Source organism: Malaya genurostris, chromosome 3 (assembly GCF_030247185.1).
Source record: "Malaya genurostris strain Urasoe2022 chromosome 3, Malgen_1.1, whole genome shotgun sequence".
NCBI classification, from domain to species: Eukaryota; Metazoa; Arthropoda; class Insecta; order Diptera; family Culicidae; genus Malaya; species Malaya genurostris.
This window is the reverse complement of record NC_080572.1, coordinates 115,557,145-115,576,206: the sequence shown is the minus strand read 5'-3', so window position 1 is coordinate 115,576,206 and position 19,062 is coordinate 115,557,145. Positions and strand designations below refer to the sequence as shown.

The following is a 19,062-nucleotide window of genomic DNA, read 5'->3' as shown; positions in this document are numbered from 1 at the left end:
TTGGTCTTACAATAGTTGTGTAGATCCAATGAATATATCTGGGTTTGAGTCCCCATGATTTTCCAAAAGCTCGTCTGCATTGGCCGAAAGCCATGCAAGCTCTTTTAATTCTGAAGTCAATGTGAGCAGACCAATTCAGTTTTGAGTCAAGAATAACCCCGACGTATTTAACTTGTTCGACCACAGTCACCTCTGAACCAAAGAACTGCAACGGACGAGCTCCTGTGATTATCCTACGATGAGTGAAAAGCACCATTGATGTTTTGCCCGGATTTACAGATAATCCAACCTGACAACACCATTGTTCAACAGATCGCAGGGCTTGCTGCATTAAATCAAAGAGAGTGCTAATGCTTATACCGGTCATCAATATATGATAATCGTCGGCAAAACCGTAAGTCGGAAATCCAAGGTTATTAAGTTTCCTTAACAAACCATCAGCGACTAGGTTCCATAAAAGTGGGGATAGTACACCACCTTGAGGACACCCACGGACACTCAGCTTTCTAATCTCTGCTTGCCGAAGCGATGAACAAAGAAGTCGATTGCTAAGCATTGCGTGTATCCAATTTGTGATACTTGAAGGTATGCCATGACCACGGGCTGCTTCCAGAATTGAATTGAAAGACACGTTATCAAAGGCACCTTCAATGTCTAGGAAAACTCCCAAGCAAGATTGCTTTTGTGAGAAAGCTTTTTCAATGTTGTACACAACATCATGTAACAGGGTTGTAGTGGACTTTCCACGCTGGTAAGCATGTTGCATTCCATGTAGCGGATGCACGCCCAAACTAACATTCCTGATATAGTGATCTACTATGCGTTCCACTGTTTTAAGAAGAAATGAGCTTAGACTGATAGGCCTGAAACTCTTCGCTTCCTCATAAGTGTCGCGACCGCCTTTGGGAATAAATTTGACAATTATTTCCTGCCAAGCTCTTGGAATGTATCCTGTCGCAAGACTAAAAGTAAGTATTTTCTTCAAAACATGTTTGAAATGTTCATACCCTTTCTGCAGTAACACTGGGAAAACTCCATCCTTTCCAGGAGACTTGTACGGAGCAAAACTCTCAACTGCCCATTTGACCGATTCAATCGTCACAACGCTTCGAGCAAGGGCCCAAGAATCGTAACTACCTGAAAAAGTCTCGGGAAGAGCTGTCGGTGATGGATCCATACATCCTGGAAAGTGAGTGTTAAAAAGATAGTGAAGTACATCACCTTCTTCAGACAAGTGTTCACCATCTGAAGTTCTTAAGAAACTGACATTAAAGTCCTTAGACTTCGAAAGTAACTTATTTAATCTGCTAGCCTCGTTGAGACTAGAGACATTTGTGCAGAGGCTTTTCCAACCACTTCGCTCAGACGATCGAAGAGCATTTTTGTAAGCCCTTCGAGCCGACACGAATGCCTCCGATCCATCTCTGCGTCGGTGGTTCCAAGCTCTTCTGCATAGTTTCCTTAGTCTAGCAAGTTCAGCATTCCACCAAGGAGTTCCTCTAGTAGCTCGCACAATCCGAAGTGGACAAGCCTCTTCATATGCTGCAACTATGAGTGAATTTGTCTCGTCGACAACATTTTCCAAATCAATTGGGGTTTCAATTGTTGGTTGGTACCCGTAAAATCTAGTCGCCAAACCCTCTTCATAGAGGTCCCAGTTTGTAGATTTGGGATTACGATATGTGATAATATCAAATTTAACGTTTGAATGATCAAAGAAGATGTCCTTATGATCAGACAACGAAGGTTCGAGCTCATCGGAGACGAGCCAATTCACCAACTCATGCGCAATTCTATGAGAGCAGAGAGTTACGTCCAAAACCTCCTCTCTTCCAGCTCTCGCAAAAGTTGGACGGTTTCCTGCATTGACTATGTGCAGGTTTGTACTGCTCACAAATTCCATCATATCAGAGCCTCTCGAATTTATATCTGTGCTGCCCCAAATGATATGGTGAGCATTTATGTCACTGCCGATTACAAGTGGTAAATCACTTTTGCAGCAGTATGATACAACCTTTTTGAAGTCATCGCTTGGCGAAGGTTGGTTATGCGGCAAATATGCCGAACAATAGACATATTTCCTGTCTATGCCATCAGTAGTCATACCAACTGTGACAGCACAAATATCCCGAGTTGTGAGCTCCGATATGAGAGAAACATCGAGAGCACTATTTGCAAGTATGCATGCTCGAGGCATTTCACGTGGATTAGTCATACCGGTCTTGTTGAAAGCAAGAAAGACTGGGTTTAACAATTTTCCAACGTAGAAGTTTCCCTTTTGGAAATACGGTTCTTGAACCAAAGCTATAGAAGCTTTACCTTCTTGCAGAAGTCTGGATAGATTCATAGTTGCTGTACGTTTATGCTGAAGATTGATTTGTGCCACTCCAATCATTATCAATTAGAGTAACGAACATTCCACCTCCAGCACTTATCGTACAACAACTAGAAGAAACCAAATATATTGGCTTATAATCGCCTATAGCGAACCATGTAAGGATTTTTTTAAATGTTTTAATCATTTAAATCCCACGAGTTGCAAAGAAAGAAGTCGTCCACTGTGCCAGAGCTTCGCTTAACACAGTAAGGGAAAATCCCAAGATATTCCGTTCACGACTGCATTGTTTAACCTCCTGCAGCCATTCAGCCATCGGCACGGAAATACACCTTGACTTAGGAGTTCCTATTTTTGTGGCCTTTTACGACATGGAACAGGAAACCAGTGGATCAATTCTTGGTAAAAAAAATAATTCCGCCGGATACCACACGGCTTACCTGTTTGGTGGATTTATACCACCGGTACAGGTGGACCGTAGCGTTATTCTTAGCCAGTTGGGAAACCGCTACCGACACTACACGGCTATCTAGGCTGCTCAGAGAGGGAAGTTGACATTGATGGTCAACTTCCATGGATGGCCGAGCAGCCGGCCGAGATCTGACATCACGATACTCCACGCATCTCCAAACGACATGGTCAATATCGCGGTAACCTTCGCCACAAGCACAATGACTAGTCTCGGAAAGTCCAATTCGAAGGAGATGTGAATGTAGTGATTGGACATGAGTCTGGACATCACACGAATGAAGTTCCTACTCACATCCAGTCCCCTGAACTATGCCTTTGTCGATATTTTAGGAACACGTGAGTGCATCCACCGACCCAGATCATCTTTATCCCAAGAAGCTTGCCAGCTGGCACGTGTTCTTTGGCGAGACGCGTTATAGAATTCGTTGAAAGCAATCGGTCTCTCATAAATTTCACCCTCAATAGCACCACGTTTGGCTAAAATATCGGTCCTACATGACAAGATCCTACAGAGAATTTGAAAATGTATGGGGTATACTAAATCTCGTGTCCTCATTGCGATTAAATAAATATCGGACAAACAAAGAGAACACTAGACTTTCATTTCAAGGAACATATCTCAGAAATAGCGACGAATTGGAAAAGGGACTACCACATCACATCAAGTCAAAAGTAGCAGAACATGCCTTTTTTGAAGATCATGAACTCACTACTAATGACATAAAAATCTTAAGACAAATTTCCAATCCATGGAAATTAGATTCAGCAGAAAGTTTAGAAATATTCAAAAATAACTCCATCTCTTTATTAAACCGAGACCAAGGGAATAGATCTTCTTGGCTTTTCCAGTTACTACCAATATCCAAGATAAAAACACACATAGAAAACACTTAACTCTTACAGTTTTTCTGTTACCTTTTTTTTCCTTTTCAATTTTTTTTTGTTCCTTTTGTGGTTTACCTAAATACGTTTCTATCTACTTACGTTTGTATAAAAGGAACTTCACTGCAGCATTCAATAAACTTATAAAACCGATACACTGAAGAAGGATGTAAGTAATATTCCGAAATACGTATCAGTATACATTTGATACACTTTCGTAAAAATAGTGACTGTGAAAATAGTGACTTTGTGAGAGTGTAATAACGTGACATAGTGGAACTCAACGGTACAACAACAGTACTATTAGTGAGAATATTCTACTAACAGCTCAAACAGAAATTAAGGAACTGTTCTTTGTTACTTTGTTTTCGGGTATAGTTCCCGTTAGTGTTTGTTTGTTTTCGGGTGAAGTTCCTGTTAATGATTGTTTAATTCCATAGCAGAAAGTATATTCAGAAGGCACTTTAAGTTAGCGCATTGCAGACGAAGCTCGTAATAATTTTATCCGTTTACATAATTGATTCAATGTTCTACGTATATGCAATCCTGTACTTTACTACATATATGATAAACTTATTCATCTAGCTTATATTATTTCAGTACATTCGCTGCCTCATCTAACAGTATTATCGCTATCAGGATGCAGCAAGGTAACGGATGACGGAGTAGAGCTGATAGCAGAAAACTTGCAGAAGCTTCGTGCCCTTGATCTTTCGTGGTGTCCCAGAATAACAGATGCCGCTCTCGAGTACATTGCCTGTGATCTAAACCAATTAGAGGAACTGACTCTCGATCGGTAAGTTGTCATGAATTTGATCGTTATTTGAGCATTTTCAACTTATTTGCATAGTTTTATCGTCATTGAAACAATGTTCCCATCAAATATCTTGTTTTGTATTTTATGATTCGACGAAAAAATCTCACAAATACATACACGGAAAGAAATCCGTTACTGCTGTTATGATTAAATAATCATGACATCAAGCATTCTAACTTACCATGAAACCATGAACAATAAGTCTTTTCCCATGAAAATTAATCATGATCCGAAAATGCGTTACTTGAGAAGTGTATATCTTTCAGAGCTCGTAACTCCGATTTTCTACCCGTATATCACTTTGAACCCTCTTCCTCAAGTGATGTGAGAGATTGCTTAATAGAGTAATGGTAAGGCAAGAAGCAGACATTGAGAACCAAGAGCTACTGAAGATATTTATTTCATACTGAGGTACATTCCTTTCATAATTGTGTTGTTTCATCCAACAACTGATAGAAACTTGACAACATAAGATTTTAAATATCAGATGTACAACTTTGCTTCCGCCGTTTTCCGATAGGTGGCTGTACCGGCTGAGGCTGGTCAAAATACATAGATGATAATGCCTTTAAAGTGAGTGTGTACAATGCCTAACGAATTGTCATCGCCGTTTCAGTGACAGTTGTTCTTGGCATTTTGTTATCAGAAACCTAATGTGTCCTCCCCACGTGCATTTGGAATCAAACCACACCCCAAGGTATTTGAAAGTCAAAACCTGTTGGATCATTCTTCCCATCATATGAAGCTGAAGCTGCGCGGGATCATGCTTTCGTGAAAAGACGACCAGCTCTGTTTTCTCCGCAGAGAATTCGATACCCAGATGAACAGCCCAAACGGACAAGTTATCTAAGGTATCTTGCAATGGTTTTTGCAGATCAATAGCTTTGGGTCCAGTAACTGAAACCACGCCATCATCTGCCAATTGTCTTAGTGTACATGGGGTTACTAGACAGCTGTCAATGTCATTCACGTAAAAATTATAAAGGAGCGGACTGAGGCATGATCCTTGCGGTAGACCCATGTAGCTAATTCTGAATGTTGCCAAATCGCCATGTGAAAAATGCATGCATTTCTCTGACAAAAGGTTGTGCAAATAATTATTTATAACCGCTGGAAGTCCATGTTGGTGGAGCTTGTCCGAAAGAACATCAATGGAAACTGAATCAAATGCTCCTTTAATGTCCAAAAATACAGATGCCATTTGTTGCTTCTGAGCGAGAGCAATTTGGATGTCAGACGAAAGTAATGCAAGGCAGTCATTCGTCCCTTTATTTCTACGGAAGCCAAACTAAGTATCAGACAACAACCCGTTCGTCTCAACCCAAGTGTCGAGACGTCGTAGAATAATTTTTTCGAACAATTTTCTGATGCAGGACAACATCGCAATGGGTCTATATGAGTTGTGATTGGAAGCTGGTTTCCCCGGTTTTTGAATGGCGATAACTTTCACTTGCCTCCAGTCAGGTGGAACAATATTTTGCTCAAGAAACTTGTTAAACAATTCCAACAAACGTCTTTTTGCGAGGTCGGGCAGATTCTTCACCAAGTTGAATTTAATTCTGTCCAACCCAGGAGCGTTATTGTTACAAGACTGAGTGCTATGGAAAAATCCATCATTGAAAAGGGGCTATCAATGGACCCATTATTTGGAAAAGATTTTCTTATAATGCTATGCGTAGGAACAGAATCTGGACAAACTTTCCTCGCAAAATCAAATATCCATCGATTCGAGTATTCCTCACTCTCATTTCCTACGTTACGATTCCTCATTCGTCTGGCCGTATTCCAAAGAGTGCTCATTAAGGTTTCTCTTGACAAACCTTCGACAAAATGTCTCCAATAGCTACATTTCTTGGCCCGAAGTATGCTCTTGTACTTGGTTTCTAAAGTCAAGAAATTTTCAAAATTCTGAGGAGTTCCTCCTCCTCGTTTTAAAAACGTCTTGAAAGCATTTTGTTTCGCGTGCTTAGCATCTGAGCACTCTTTGTCCCACCAAGGGTTTGGAGGCCTTCTGTTAGACGATGGACCAAGAAATCGTTTGGTTTGGGCTTGTTCTGCGGCCTCCAGAATCGAACAAACGAGTAAGTCATATTCTTCAAGTGGGGGGAGCTCTTCCATTGAAGTTAAGACACTTGAAATATTACTTTGGTATTTAATCCAGTCAATATTTTTTGTCAAATCATATGGAATATTAACTGAATTAGCAATGCCTTTGTTACTGCTAATTGAGATGATGATTGGTAAATGATCGCTACCATGTAAATCAGGAAATACTTTCCAGGTGCAATCTAGTCGAATTGAAGTCGAGCACAGAGATAAATCTAATGCACTTGGACGTGCAGGAGGTCTTGGGATCCGTGTCATGCTACCCATATTTAGTACCGTCATGCTAAAATTGTCGCAAATATTATATATTAGAGATGATCTGCTATCATTGTAAACGGAACCCCACATCATTCCGTGCGAATTGAAATCTCCTAAAATCAAACGTGGAGCAGGAAGGGCTTCGACAATTTCATTAAGCTGTCGTTGTCCAACTTGAGCTCTTGGAGGAATATATACCGAAGCAATGCAAATGTCCTTTCCTTTAATGTTTATTTGACAAGCAACAACTTCTATACTAGAAGTCGAAGGAAAAATCATCACATCATTTGATTTAATTCATATTCGAAACCTTCATATTTTAAAACATAACGCCGTGCATGCATGTTTTTATCCAGGAATATATATATATGTTTCCACTCAGTCATTGCAGAAACTGAACTTAGTTATGGCGACTTTACGTCAAACCAACTAAAATTAATAAATCGTTAGTAATTAATGGGAAAAAATTAGTTTGATGCATACATGTAAACATGCTGTACTACATACCCGGTTCTCTAGCCTTCTGCCTTCCTTTCTATTTCAAAGCCTAAAATCTTGTATCACAGACAATAACTTTTATGACTTTGTAGCAAATAATAACTGGCAAATGGACTAGGAAGCACACTGAGAACAAGTAATTGAATCAAATATCAAATTTTCCTTCAAAGTATCATGCATGTGTGCTTTTCCAGACTATTTCTTGCAGACAAGAACAGCTCGTCGTAATTTCGTTGGTGTGTTGTATAAATTGCTAACGGCATTTTTGCCTAGATAATCGAACTTAATTGACTTAGCTTTAAAATTGAATTATTTAATTGAAAAGTACATAACTAGATAGGTATATAAACGATAGACTCTTGAACCAAATGGATTCTTTAACAACTTCGGAATGGATGAGTTTTCCTTATGAACTAGTGCATGCCAATGAAAAGAGCCCTTATGTCAGGTACATAGCATAAAACATAGCGTCTACCGGTCTTAAACGAATGTGAAAGCCGAACTCTACCGGAGCATAAAAAAGGTGTTATTTGTTAGACACTCATCCTATCAATAATTGTAGGCTGAGTGGAAATGTGGTAGATGGCAGCTGAAAATGCCAGTTGGAAATGAAAGCCCAAGACACGTTGCTAGAAAGTGCGTGAGAATGAAAGCTGACATCAATAAGAGTAGAAGAGTTTGGCCTAGGTTTGTCTCATTTTATGGCATACCTTCGTCCTCTCATTTTATGGCATGAAAAGTGTCATCTCAAAAAAAAATTTTTTTGAAAAAATCAACTTTCTGGGACTTTTTTTTTTCTAAGTCCCAAACTTAGAAACTGGGACTATTTTTTCTAAGTCCCAAAAAGTCGATTTTTTCAAAAAAAATTTTTTTCGAGATGACACTAAATCTCGACGTTTCATGCAATTCTAAGCCTTTTGGCATCAAAAATTTCGAAAATTTCATGTACTCCCCCCTATGGTGATTTTTAAAGATATATGAAAATTCCACTAAGTGGACTAAGAAGGGTTTTGCCTTTCTCTATAGAAAGGTATTAGAATTGCTGGAAAACCGACTTTCGAACGGAGCCTCGGAGACCCATAGTGTTATATACCATTCGACTCAGCTCGACGAGATCGGAAAATGTCTGTGTGTATGTGTGTGTGTATGTGTGTGTGTGTATGTGTGTGCACTTTTCGAAGATATTTGAACGCGCTCAATTTTCTCAGAGATGGCTCAACCGATTTTAACAAACTTGGGCTCGTTTGAAAGCTACTATCGGGGCATTGATCAAGTTCGAAGATAAAATGGCTGTGACTTTTGGTTCCGGAGATATGATTGTATAAGTGACGTAACCGACAAAAAGCGTTGTATTTGAACGCGCTCAATTTTCTCAGAGATGGCTGAACCGATTTGAACAAACTTGGACTCGTTTGAAAGCTACTGGCGGGCCATTGATCAAGTTCGAAGATCAAATGGCTGTGACTTTTGGTTCCGGAGATATGATTGTATAAGTGACGTAACCGACAAAAAGCGTTGTATTTGAACGCGCTCAATTTTCTCAGAGATGGCTGATCCGATTTTAACAAACTTGGACTCGTTTGAAAGCTACTGTCGGGCCGTTGATCAAGTTCGAAGATCAAATGGTTGTGACTTTTGGTTCCAGATATATGATGGTATAAGTGACGTAACCGACAAAACACGTTGATTTTTACCGCTCTTGTATATATAAGGGTGCCAAAATTTTGGGATCAACTCTATTTTCGTAAAGTTCTAGTGCTCAAAAGTTTAAGCACCTCGAAAAAAGCCTTCATGCAAAATTTGACCTAAATCGGACATGCTTAAGGGGTGCTGCCCGGTGGTAAAGGTTTGACAATTATCGATCTTGAAAAAGCACCATAGGGGGGAGTACATGAAATTTCCAAAATCGAAAATTTTTTTTGATGCCAAAACTCTTAAAACTGCATAAAACATCGAAATTTAGTGTCATCTCAAAAAAAAATTTTTTTGAAAAAATCAACTTTCTGGGACTTAGAAAAATTTTCATATTTTTTCTAAGTCCCAAAAAGTCGATTTTTTCAAAAAAATTTTTTTTCGAGATGACACTAAATCTCGACGTTTCATGCAATTCTAAGCCTTTTGGCATCAAAAATTTTTTTTCGATTTCGAAAATTTCATGTACTCCCCCCTATGGTGATTTTTAAAGATATATGAAAATTCCACTAAGTGGACTAAGAAGGGTTTTGCCTTTCTCTAGAGAAAGGTATTAGAATTGCTGGAAAAACCGACTTTCGAACGGAGCCTCGGAGACCCATAGTGTTATATACCATTCGACTCAGCTCGACGAGATCGGAAAATGTCTGTGTGTGTGTGTGTGTATGTGTGTGTATGTGTGTGTGTGTGTATGTGTGTGTGTATGTGTGTGCACTTTTCGAAGATATTTGAACGCGCTCAATTTTCTCAGAGATGGCTCAACCGATTTTAACAAACTTGGGCTCGTTTGAAAGCTACTATCGGGGCATTGATCAAGTTCGAAGATAAAATGGCTGTGACTTTTGGTTCCGGAGATATGATTGTATAAGTGACGTAACCGACAAAAAGCGTTGTATTTGAACGCGCTCAATTTTCTCAGAGATGGCTGAACCGATTTGAACAAACTTGGACTCGTTTGAAAGCTACTGGCGGGCCATTGATCAAGTTCGAAGATCAAATGGCTGTGACTTTTGGTTCCGGAGATATGATTGTATAAGTGACGTAACCGACAAAAAGCGTTGTATTTGAACGCGCTCAATTTTCTCAGAGATGGCTGATCCGATTTTAACAAACTTGGACTCGTTTGAAAGCTACTGTCGGGCCGTTGATCAAGTTCGAAGATCAAATGGTTGTGACTTTTGGTTCCAGATATATGATGGTATAAGTGACGTAACCGACAAAACACGTTGATTTTTACCGCTCTTGTATATATAAGGGTGCCAAAATTTTGGGATCAACTCTATTTTCGTAAAGTTCTAGTGCTCAAAAGTTTAAGCACCTCGAAAAAAGCCTTCATGCAAAATTTGACCTAAATCGGACATGCTTAAGGGGTGCTGCCCGGTGGTAAAGGTTTGACAATTATCGATCTTGAAAAAGCACCATAGGGGGGAGTACATGAAATTTCCAAAATCGAAAATTTTTTTTGATGCCAAAACTCTTAAAACTGCATAAAACATCGAAATTTAGTGTCATCTCAAAAAAAAATTTTTTTGAAAAAATCAACTTTCTGGGACTTAGAAAAATTTTCATATTTTTTCTAAGTCCCAAAAAGTCGATTTTTTCAAAAAAATTTTTTTTCGAGATGACACTAATGTCGTTTTCGTTTTTAAATTGCACTACACTGGTGTAGCGAAAGCTGCACTGAAACCGTTCGTTTTTGCCAATTGCACTACACCAGTGCTACACTTTTTCTGCACCGATACCACTGGTGTAGCACTCATCAAAAGTTTGGTGTAGCTCTGTGCGATTCCACGTTTATTGTAGTCAATGGTTACTGTTTATGTTTTCGTCATTTTTGTTCGTTTATTCATGCCTCAGTGTAGCACTGCACCGGTGTAGTGCAAATTAAAAACGAAAACGCCATAAATCTCGACGTTTCATGCAATTCTAAGCCTTTTGGCATCAAAAATTTTTTTTCGATTTCGAAAATTTCATGTACTCCCCCCTATGGTGATTTTTAAAGATATATGAAAATTGTCATGACCTATTGAAAAGTCAAAATCAGGAAATTTCGATTGAAGATGTAAAAGTTGTTGCTGACTTTGAGAATCCACGCTTCAAATATAACAAATATAGTGTTATAATTGAGGTTAATAAGAATACTTATTCCAGCTTGATGGCAGCCGGCAAGGTTTGCGTCGGCTGGGATAGGTGTTCGGTTTTCGAGTCGTTTAACGTATTGCGCTGTTTCAGGTGTGGTGAGTTTGGTCACAAGAGCACCGAATGTTTGAACAGTGAAAATTGTTCTAAATGTAATTCCGCACATAGAACATCTGAGTGTTCTTCAACTGAATTCAAATGCGTTAATTGTCTGAAAATGAACAAAGAAAGGAAATTGAATTTAGACATTCACCATCCAGCATTTAGTAAGCAGTGTCCTGTATGTTTGAGATTGCTTGAAACGAAAAAGAACAACATTATGTCAATGGAATAGCAACTAATCAGTGAGAGGCATTCAGATATTTTGTATTTGAACATGGCCGGTTTGTCTTCTAATTATGTCGCATTGCGTCATCTTATAGAGGATAGACATCCTTCATTGGTTTTGCTCTCAGAAACACATATTGTTGATTCTGACGCTTTCGATCAGTTCAGTGTTCCGGGTTACACTGTTGCTTTTTGTTTGTCCCATTCCAGGCACACGGGTGGAGTTGCAATTTACGCCAGAGAATCAATTAAATTCAGCATTCAATCAAACGAAGCAGTTGGAAATAATTGGTTCTTGGGTATATCAGTTGAAAGAGGCATGCAGATGGGAAATTATGGAGTTGTTTACCACTCTCCAAGTTCAAGCGATCGCCAGTTTCTGGAAATTCTAGAAAACTGGTGGGAGAATTTCGTAGATTTTGGTAAACTAAATATTATTACTGGAGATTTTAATATCGATTGGCTCAGTGATCAAGGTTCGACTCGATTGAAACAGTTAGCAGAATTCTTCAATTTGAAGCAAACTGTGAATGAATTTACAAGAATTTCGAGATACAGTAAAACATTGATAGATCACGTGTATTCCAATTTCGACGGTGTTTATTCAAATGTGGAATCCGATTGCAAGATTTCAGATCATGAAACAATTGCAATTTCCGTAATGAGTAGCTCTAGAAATGAGGAAGATACGGTGAAAATCAAGTGTTGGAAAAACTATTCAAAGCAAACCCTATCTCGACTTGTATCAAGAAGCTTGGGTTGTACACAGTTGACTGGAAATTTGGATCACAGGGCATCTATTCTTACTGACATATTAAAAAAGTGTACTAATGAATTAGTAACTGAAAAGTATGTTAGTTTGAACAGCTCGAGTAGTTGGTACTCAATAGACCTCTTACGGTTAAAACGGGAGAGGGATAAGCAGTACAAGAGATTCTGTAGAACTAACAATGATAGTCACTGGAGTAGATATACACAAGCACGAAATATTTATTCACGGGCCCTGAAGAAGACTAGATGTGAATACATACAGAGGAAGATCAATCAAAATCAACAAAACAGCAGAGAGTTATGGAAAATTCTCAAACAGTTGATCAAGCCTACACATAGTGCATCGAAAACCATAGAACGGTATAGAACGGTATAGAAGAGCACACAGAACAAATTGTATCTGAAAAGTTATTTCATAAATAGTGTTCAGCAGATCAATCAAAGTATTGAATTGGTTGGTGAACCTGTTGAAATAACACAGCCGATGAATAACTATTGTAGACTTGATGAATTTCAACCAATCACTTTTGAACAATTGAAAAATATTTGTTTCAATTTGGGAAAATCGACTGGTATTGACAATGTAAACTCAAAGGTGATACAGGATGGCTTTCATGTTATCGGACACGATCTACTGGATTTGGTAAATGAATCGTTGTACACGGGGCACGTGCCAGAAGTGTGGAAGGAATCTCTGGTGGTTCCTATCCCCAAGGTTACTGGAACGGATAAAGCCGAGGAGTACCGTCCCATTAACATGCTGCACACACTGGAAAAAATTCTGGAACTTGTTGTTAAAGATCAGCTGATTAACTATTTGAACTCTAACAGTTTGCTAATACCGGAACAATCGGGATATCGTAAGGGTCACTCTTGTGAAACCGCTTTGAACCTAGTATTGGCAAAATGGAAGGAGAAAATCGAAGCCAAAGAGAGTATTTTTGCTGTGTTCTTGGATCTGAAGAGAGCCTTTGAAACAATTTCAAGACCTTTATTGTTGCAGACATTGCGGCGTTTTGGCATCGGGGGAATGGCACATGAATGGTTTGAAAACTATTTATGTGGTAGATCTCAAAAGACTGTTTTTAACGATGTAGTGTCTAGTTCCCTCGGTAATTCACTTGGTGTGCCTCAGGGAAGTGTGTTAGGTCCTATTCTATTTATTATGTATATTAATGATATGAAGCGAGTATTACGTTTCTGTGATATAAATTTGTTTGCTGATGATACTGTTCTGTTCATTACGGCTAAAGATTTCAATGAAGCTGTTGCACATTTAAACGAGGATCTAAGTTCGCTGGTTCGATGGTTAAAATTTAAGCAACTGAAACTAAACGTCGCGAAAACTAAATATATGGTTATTTCTTCTGTTAGCACCGGTCAAGACGCCAATGTGGAAATTGATGGTGAAACTATTGATCGCGTTAGAGAAATGAAGTATCTTGGAGTCATAATTGATGAAAAGTTAACATTCAAATCTCATATCAATAACGTCATCAAGAAGATTGCCAAAAAGTATGGTGTATTATGTCGTTTGAAAAATGACTTAACGACCCATAGTAAGATTCTTTTGTATAAAACAGTCATTTCACCACACATTGACTTTTGCCCATCCATTCTGTTTCTTGCTAATAACACACAAATCTTGAGATTACAGCGACTGCAAAATAAAATCATGCGATTAATTCTAAAATGTAGTAGATATACCTCGTCAGGTTTTCTACTGAACGCATTACAATGGCTTTCAGTGAAACAGAGAATTTACTACTTAACCATGGTATTTATTTTCAAGATATTAAACGACATGCTGCCTCGATATTTGTGTGATCGAATTGAAAGAGGAACTGATTTGCATAGGTACAATACTAGAAACGCATCTGATGCTAGAACACCAAGCTTTCTGTTAGCCAGATCGCAAAACTCATTGTTGTACAAGGGAATAAGTTTTTTCAATTCGATGCCAAGAGAAATCAAGCGCGCGGCGACATTGGTGGAGTTCAAAAGGTTATGTATTTCACACATAAAGTCCGCTTTGTAAGCAAATATTTAGTTAGTTAGTTCAAATTTTTTAGATTTTTTATTTTTTTTACGTATTACGAAGATTGTATTTTCTTTTTCTTTTTATATATTATTGAGAGACGAATTAAGTTACTATGTTCGGTATGATGATGATGGATTTTTAGTTTGTTTGAGAGTTAAAAATAATGAGCAGTCTACAAACGTTTGAGCCTCGCGCGCGAAGCAGGTAGTGACTATTTGGAAAGCGAATAGGACTGGCCGAAGAGCCTTAGCATTCAGTGTGTTAAGTTTGCTCTTGACCTTGATCGCAAGGTTTGATTAATAATTTAAGGAATTGATTCGGGAGATTAATTGGGATCGACAGTTGTTGATAGAATTGGGCTTGGCTCTGCTCATCCGCAGTCTCGTTACTCCATCGTAGCTGATGTGTGTAGCGATGAACTGGTCCGGCGGGAAGGGCCAGGTGAATTACTGTCTGATACTGGTAAAGATATCGGGTTCGATTCCTGATGTGATCAAGGATCTTCCCGGGTTGGAAATTTTCTTGATTAACCCTGGATAGTAAATCCGAAATATTTGAATGTTATTTTGTGGTCAGTCGTTCTTTTGAAGAAGAATCAATACCTGCTAGATTGATCAGATCGTTTTGTTTTGTTTACTGGTTAAGATATGTGCAAAATATTAATTATCATTTAGATAACTCGTTCTGCTCACACCTTTGTAGGGGTATGAGGTGGGACCATCATCATCAACCTAACTCCACCACATTTGATGAAAGTTTCGAGTTTTGACTAAATATCCGAATACACCTAATATTTTTGAGGTCTAGAATTAGGTAGGGTACAGGGAGGTGAAACTTAGTTCTTTGGAAGCCCCTAAGCTGTTTAGGAAGACATTTTTTTTTGGAGAATGTGGTAAGACTTGTTCAAATTCCCGAACTACAATATTTTTTTTTTAGGTCAATGGAACGATTCCTTAAAATAACCTGATGCAAAGAGGCACAGGATGTGTTTAGATTATGTATAGAAGATGTGAATTTCGTATCAACTGTGCCGGTCCCAGATAGAGGAGGTTGAGCTACAATATTAAACAGAAGAGCATGTCGACCATAGTATGAACAAATGTTAAGAAGAATTTCGTGCCAAACCGTATTCGCAGTTGGCAGACACTCTCTCAAATTTGAATGAGGCCTTCTGGACATGTGGACTTCGGGATAAAAAAAGTTATAATTACTCTAATGTTATTATTTCTCTTGTTATTATTATTATTATTAATATTGTTTCCGTTATCATTATGATGATAATTAGCATTATCATCATTATCATTATATTATTATAATATATTATATTAGGTAATATTTTATCGTGTTCTTTTATATTATTGTATATTCTATTATATTATTTGAAATCACATTATCATTATAGTATATTATATTATGTTGTATTATATTATATTGTATTATGTTACATCATATAGCATTGATTCACATGGGAGAAGCTTTGTGTTTTCCCCTGAAGGTCTGAAATAATTAAGACACACCCTTCTAACAAACAAACCATCAGGCAGGTTTAAGCTGGAACTGCGAAATTATTTATTATATGGCCGGATGTTTTTGTTGGAAGGCGCGGGGTCCTCAAACGTCCGAATGCTGCCTGATAATCAAATTTGGATTCTACCTGTATTCATTGGTAATGCCTTGCACTGATGGTGGCTTCACACATACATACATGTCATACCTTCATAAAACTGACAAACATGGAAAGTCTTGTGGAGAGAACTTCATGCATTAAGTACGTATAGTCGAATTCATTATTAAATACTCAATTTACAAACCTGTCAAGTTTATCCGTAATGTAACGTATCATTCACATTCTCTATACAAGAAAATGTGTATCAAAATATGTTTCTATGTAATTTAATATTTTTACGATGATAAATAATTTTGTACTATTTGAAACAATATATTTATATTTTGGAAATTTTAGACATGAAAATGCTTTTATATCATGCAGAACATAATAAGAATAATAATTTTGAAGAACATTGAAGTCGTTTTTATGCGGGAGATACATACCGTTTAAAACCGCATCACTTAGAAAATCTGCATAAATTATCCGCATTAAAAAAACTACGGAAATCTGCATATAAAAATATGGCAGGACTTCGGAAATCCGCATGAAAAACACATATTTTCCGAAATCCTCATAGAATACGTATATAGAAGCTTCGGAAATCCACAAAAAATGATATAACTTCGAAAATCTGTAAAAAATAGCACTTCTTCGAAAATCTGTGTAAAACCACATAAATTCTAAGATCCTCATTCTAAATAACTAAATAACTATCCGGATATCCGCATGAAAAATCGCATAACATCGGAATTACGCATAAAATCCATATAACAGAAAACGAAAATCTGCTTGAAAAACCGTATAACTTCTGAAATCCGCAAAAAACGCATATCTTCGGAAATCCGTATACAAAAACGCATATCTTCGGTAAACTGCATAAAAAATGCGGGGCTTCCAAAATCTGCATAAAAAAACGAATAATTTCGGACATCCACATAACTTGGGAAATCGCCAGAAAATAAAACTATTTGTTCGATTACCAAGAATTGATTCGATTTTAAAAATCTTTCTTAAGACTACCTGAAAACAAACAGTATATTGAAAAATTCTAAATTAATCAACCTTGCTTATTTTCCCGAAGAATCATATTCTGAGCGAATCGGTATTCTTCAATACTTTTAGTAAATAAGTGAAGCGTATCAGTTTTAATCGCATCTAAATTAAATTAACTAGATTTTGTCAGGTTAGATTTTTTATGCATGCCTTTGAAGGCGAGATGTTCATTGAACAAGTTGAAAGTTGCCGTTTTCAGCTATGCAATTCTTACTTCAGAAAAAAAGACTTTCCCGACCGCTAAAGTCAATGAATCATTCTGAAATTTTCACAGAATAATCTAAACTAATTTTCTAAGAGATTGTCGGTTGATTTTTTTGATATTCGTCACCGTTTCGTAGAAAATCAGATTCGAAGCGTGAACATGGCCCGCTAAATAACCTTAAAACACACTGGTCTCAGCCCTTAAGAACCATGCTTGCCGAAAAGAACCAATCAAAATCGATATAGTTATTCAAATTAAGTCTATCCAGCGACTTATTTAGCCTAGTTAAATTATACAGAAACTAAGAACGTTTAGCGTCCTCCTGTCACGACGCCATCTTGGTGAGACCAAAATCGGAACTTCAAAAAATCAGCTGATCAGTTGCAACGTAAATAAACATTCAGTAGAGCAAACGTATTTGGATTTACCATGTTCATTGCACAAAAGCTTGAGATTTTTATGTCGATTATCTCACAAATAACTTGTCGATTTGTCTAAAATATAACACAGTGTTTCGTAATATCAAGTGGAAGTAATTTTCACAATTTGAGTCCCGGCGGTGTATCAAAACATCGTAGTTTTTGGGGCTCAAAACGCGAGGGATCCAAAGCACTGAAGTGCGCGCGAATTTTTGCTGAAATACTACTCTTTATTTCTCTGCTGGTGTCATCGTCGGCGGTCACCAAAGAGCACAAATACACGAATTCGTCAACTACCATGGTATCGTCGCTGTCTTTCATTGTGTGAGGTGAAATGCTCTTATTGATTTTGTTTTCGATGTATTTATAACCAGTTCAACCCGCCTAGCTTCGACTTTCAGTACAATGTATGTCTCTCATCATCATCTCAAAGTTACGTGTCACAGTATCAACGTCGTCAGCGAAATCCAATAGATGTAGAAACTTGGAATATCGTACCCCTTGTGGCAATCTTCGTTCTTCGAATCACTCCTTCCAAAGTAAAATAAAACAAGAGTAATGGGAGTCCATGATGTTGTTTAGTCCTCTCCGAGATTCGAGCGACCTAGATACTCGGACGCATCGCTCTATCCATCGTAATTATAACCAATCGCGTCAGTTCATTCGGAAATCCGAATTTCGTGGATTACATCGGTAACGTTACTTCTACAAATATAACTGTGGAACCAGAAGCGCCAGTCCTTTGTTCTTCGAAATTGATAAATAACCAAATAGCAGTTTTCAAACAAACCTTGGTAGTCTTAATTGGTTAAATTTTCTATTGGATTGAATTGAGCGGATAGGAAACCCGATCTCGTCGAATGGTATTGCACTGGGGGTATTCGGGACTCTTAGGATTAAGGAGTTTTTGTATCATAAGGACAAAAAAATTCGATCTTCCAATCTGGTGACACCGTGGTTTTGTGTGCAACCGTAGAATTTGGCATTGGATTATTTATGATCTGTTCCCAACACACACTATCTATCCAGGGTCTTCTAACAGTTTCTAAAACCTTGTTTTACATAATGGCATTTATACGAAAGCACAGCTGAAAGAATACAGTGGCATAACATGCTTTTTGTATTCTTTCATCCAGAAAAAATTGAGCAAGTTTTGATAATCGTGTTGGATGAACGCAAAATCAAAGCTTGTGAGACTAGATGTGTTGAGATGGTTAGCACATCAACTGAATATGTTTTAACGATATTACGCGAAAAATTGGGCATGGAAATGGTCTTTCCAAATGTGTGCCATGTTCGCTCCTAATAGAACAAAAGCAACAACGCTCCAGAGAACTGTTCGGCACTGTTTAGTCGCAATAAAAAGGATTTCTTGCGTTGGTATGAAACAATGGACGAATCATGGATCCAACATCTTTCTCCGGGGTCATAACCGCATT

The 19,062-nt window shown here is 37.9% G+C and overlaps 1 protein-coding gene across 4 annotated transcripts in view; it reads left to right on the top strand.

Moving 5' to 3' along the window:
* LOC131438842 (F-box/LRR-repeat protein 16) overlaps positions 1-19,062 on the top strand; it is a 105,346-nt gene that overhangs the window by 84,282 nt on the left and 2,002 nt on the right. For all 4 annotated transcript variants that reach the window (XM_058609173.1, XM_058609176.1, XM_058609175.1 and 1 more), the window contains exon 5: positions 4,289-4,484. In XM_058609173.1, coding sequence (XP_058465156.1) covers positions 4,289-4,484 — 196 coding nt within the window. The remainder of the gene's footprint in view (positions 1-4,288; positions 4,485-19,062) is intronic.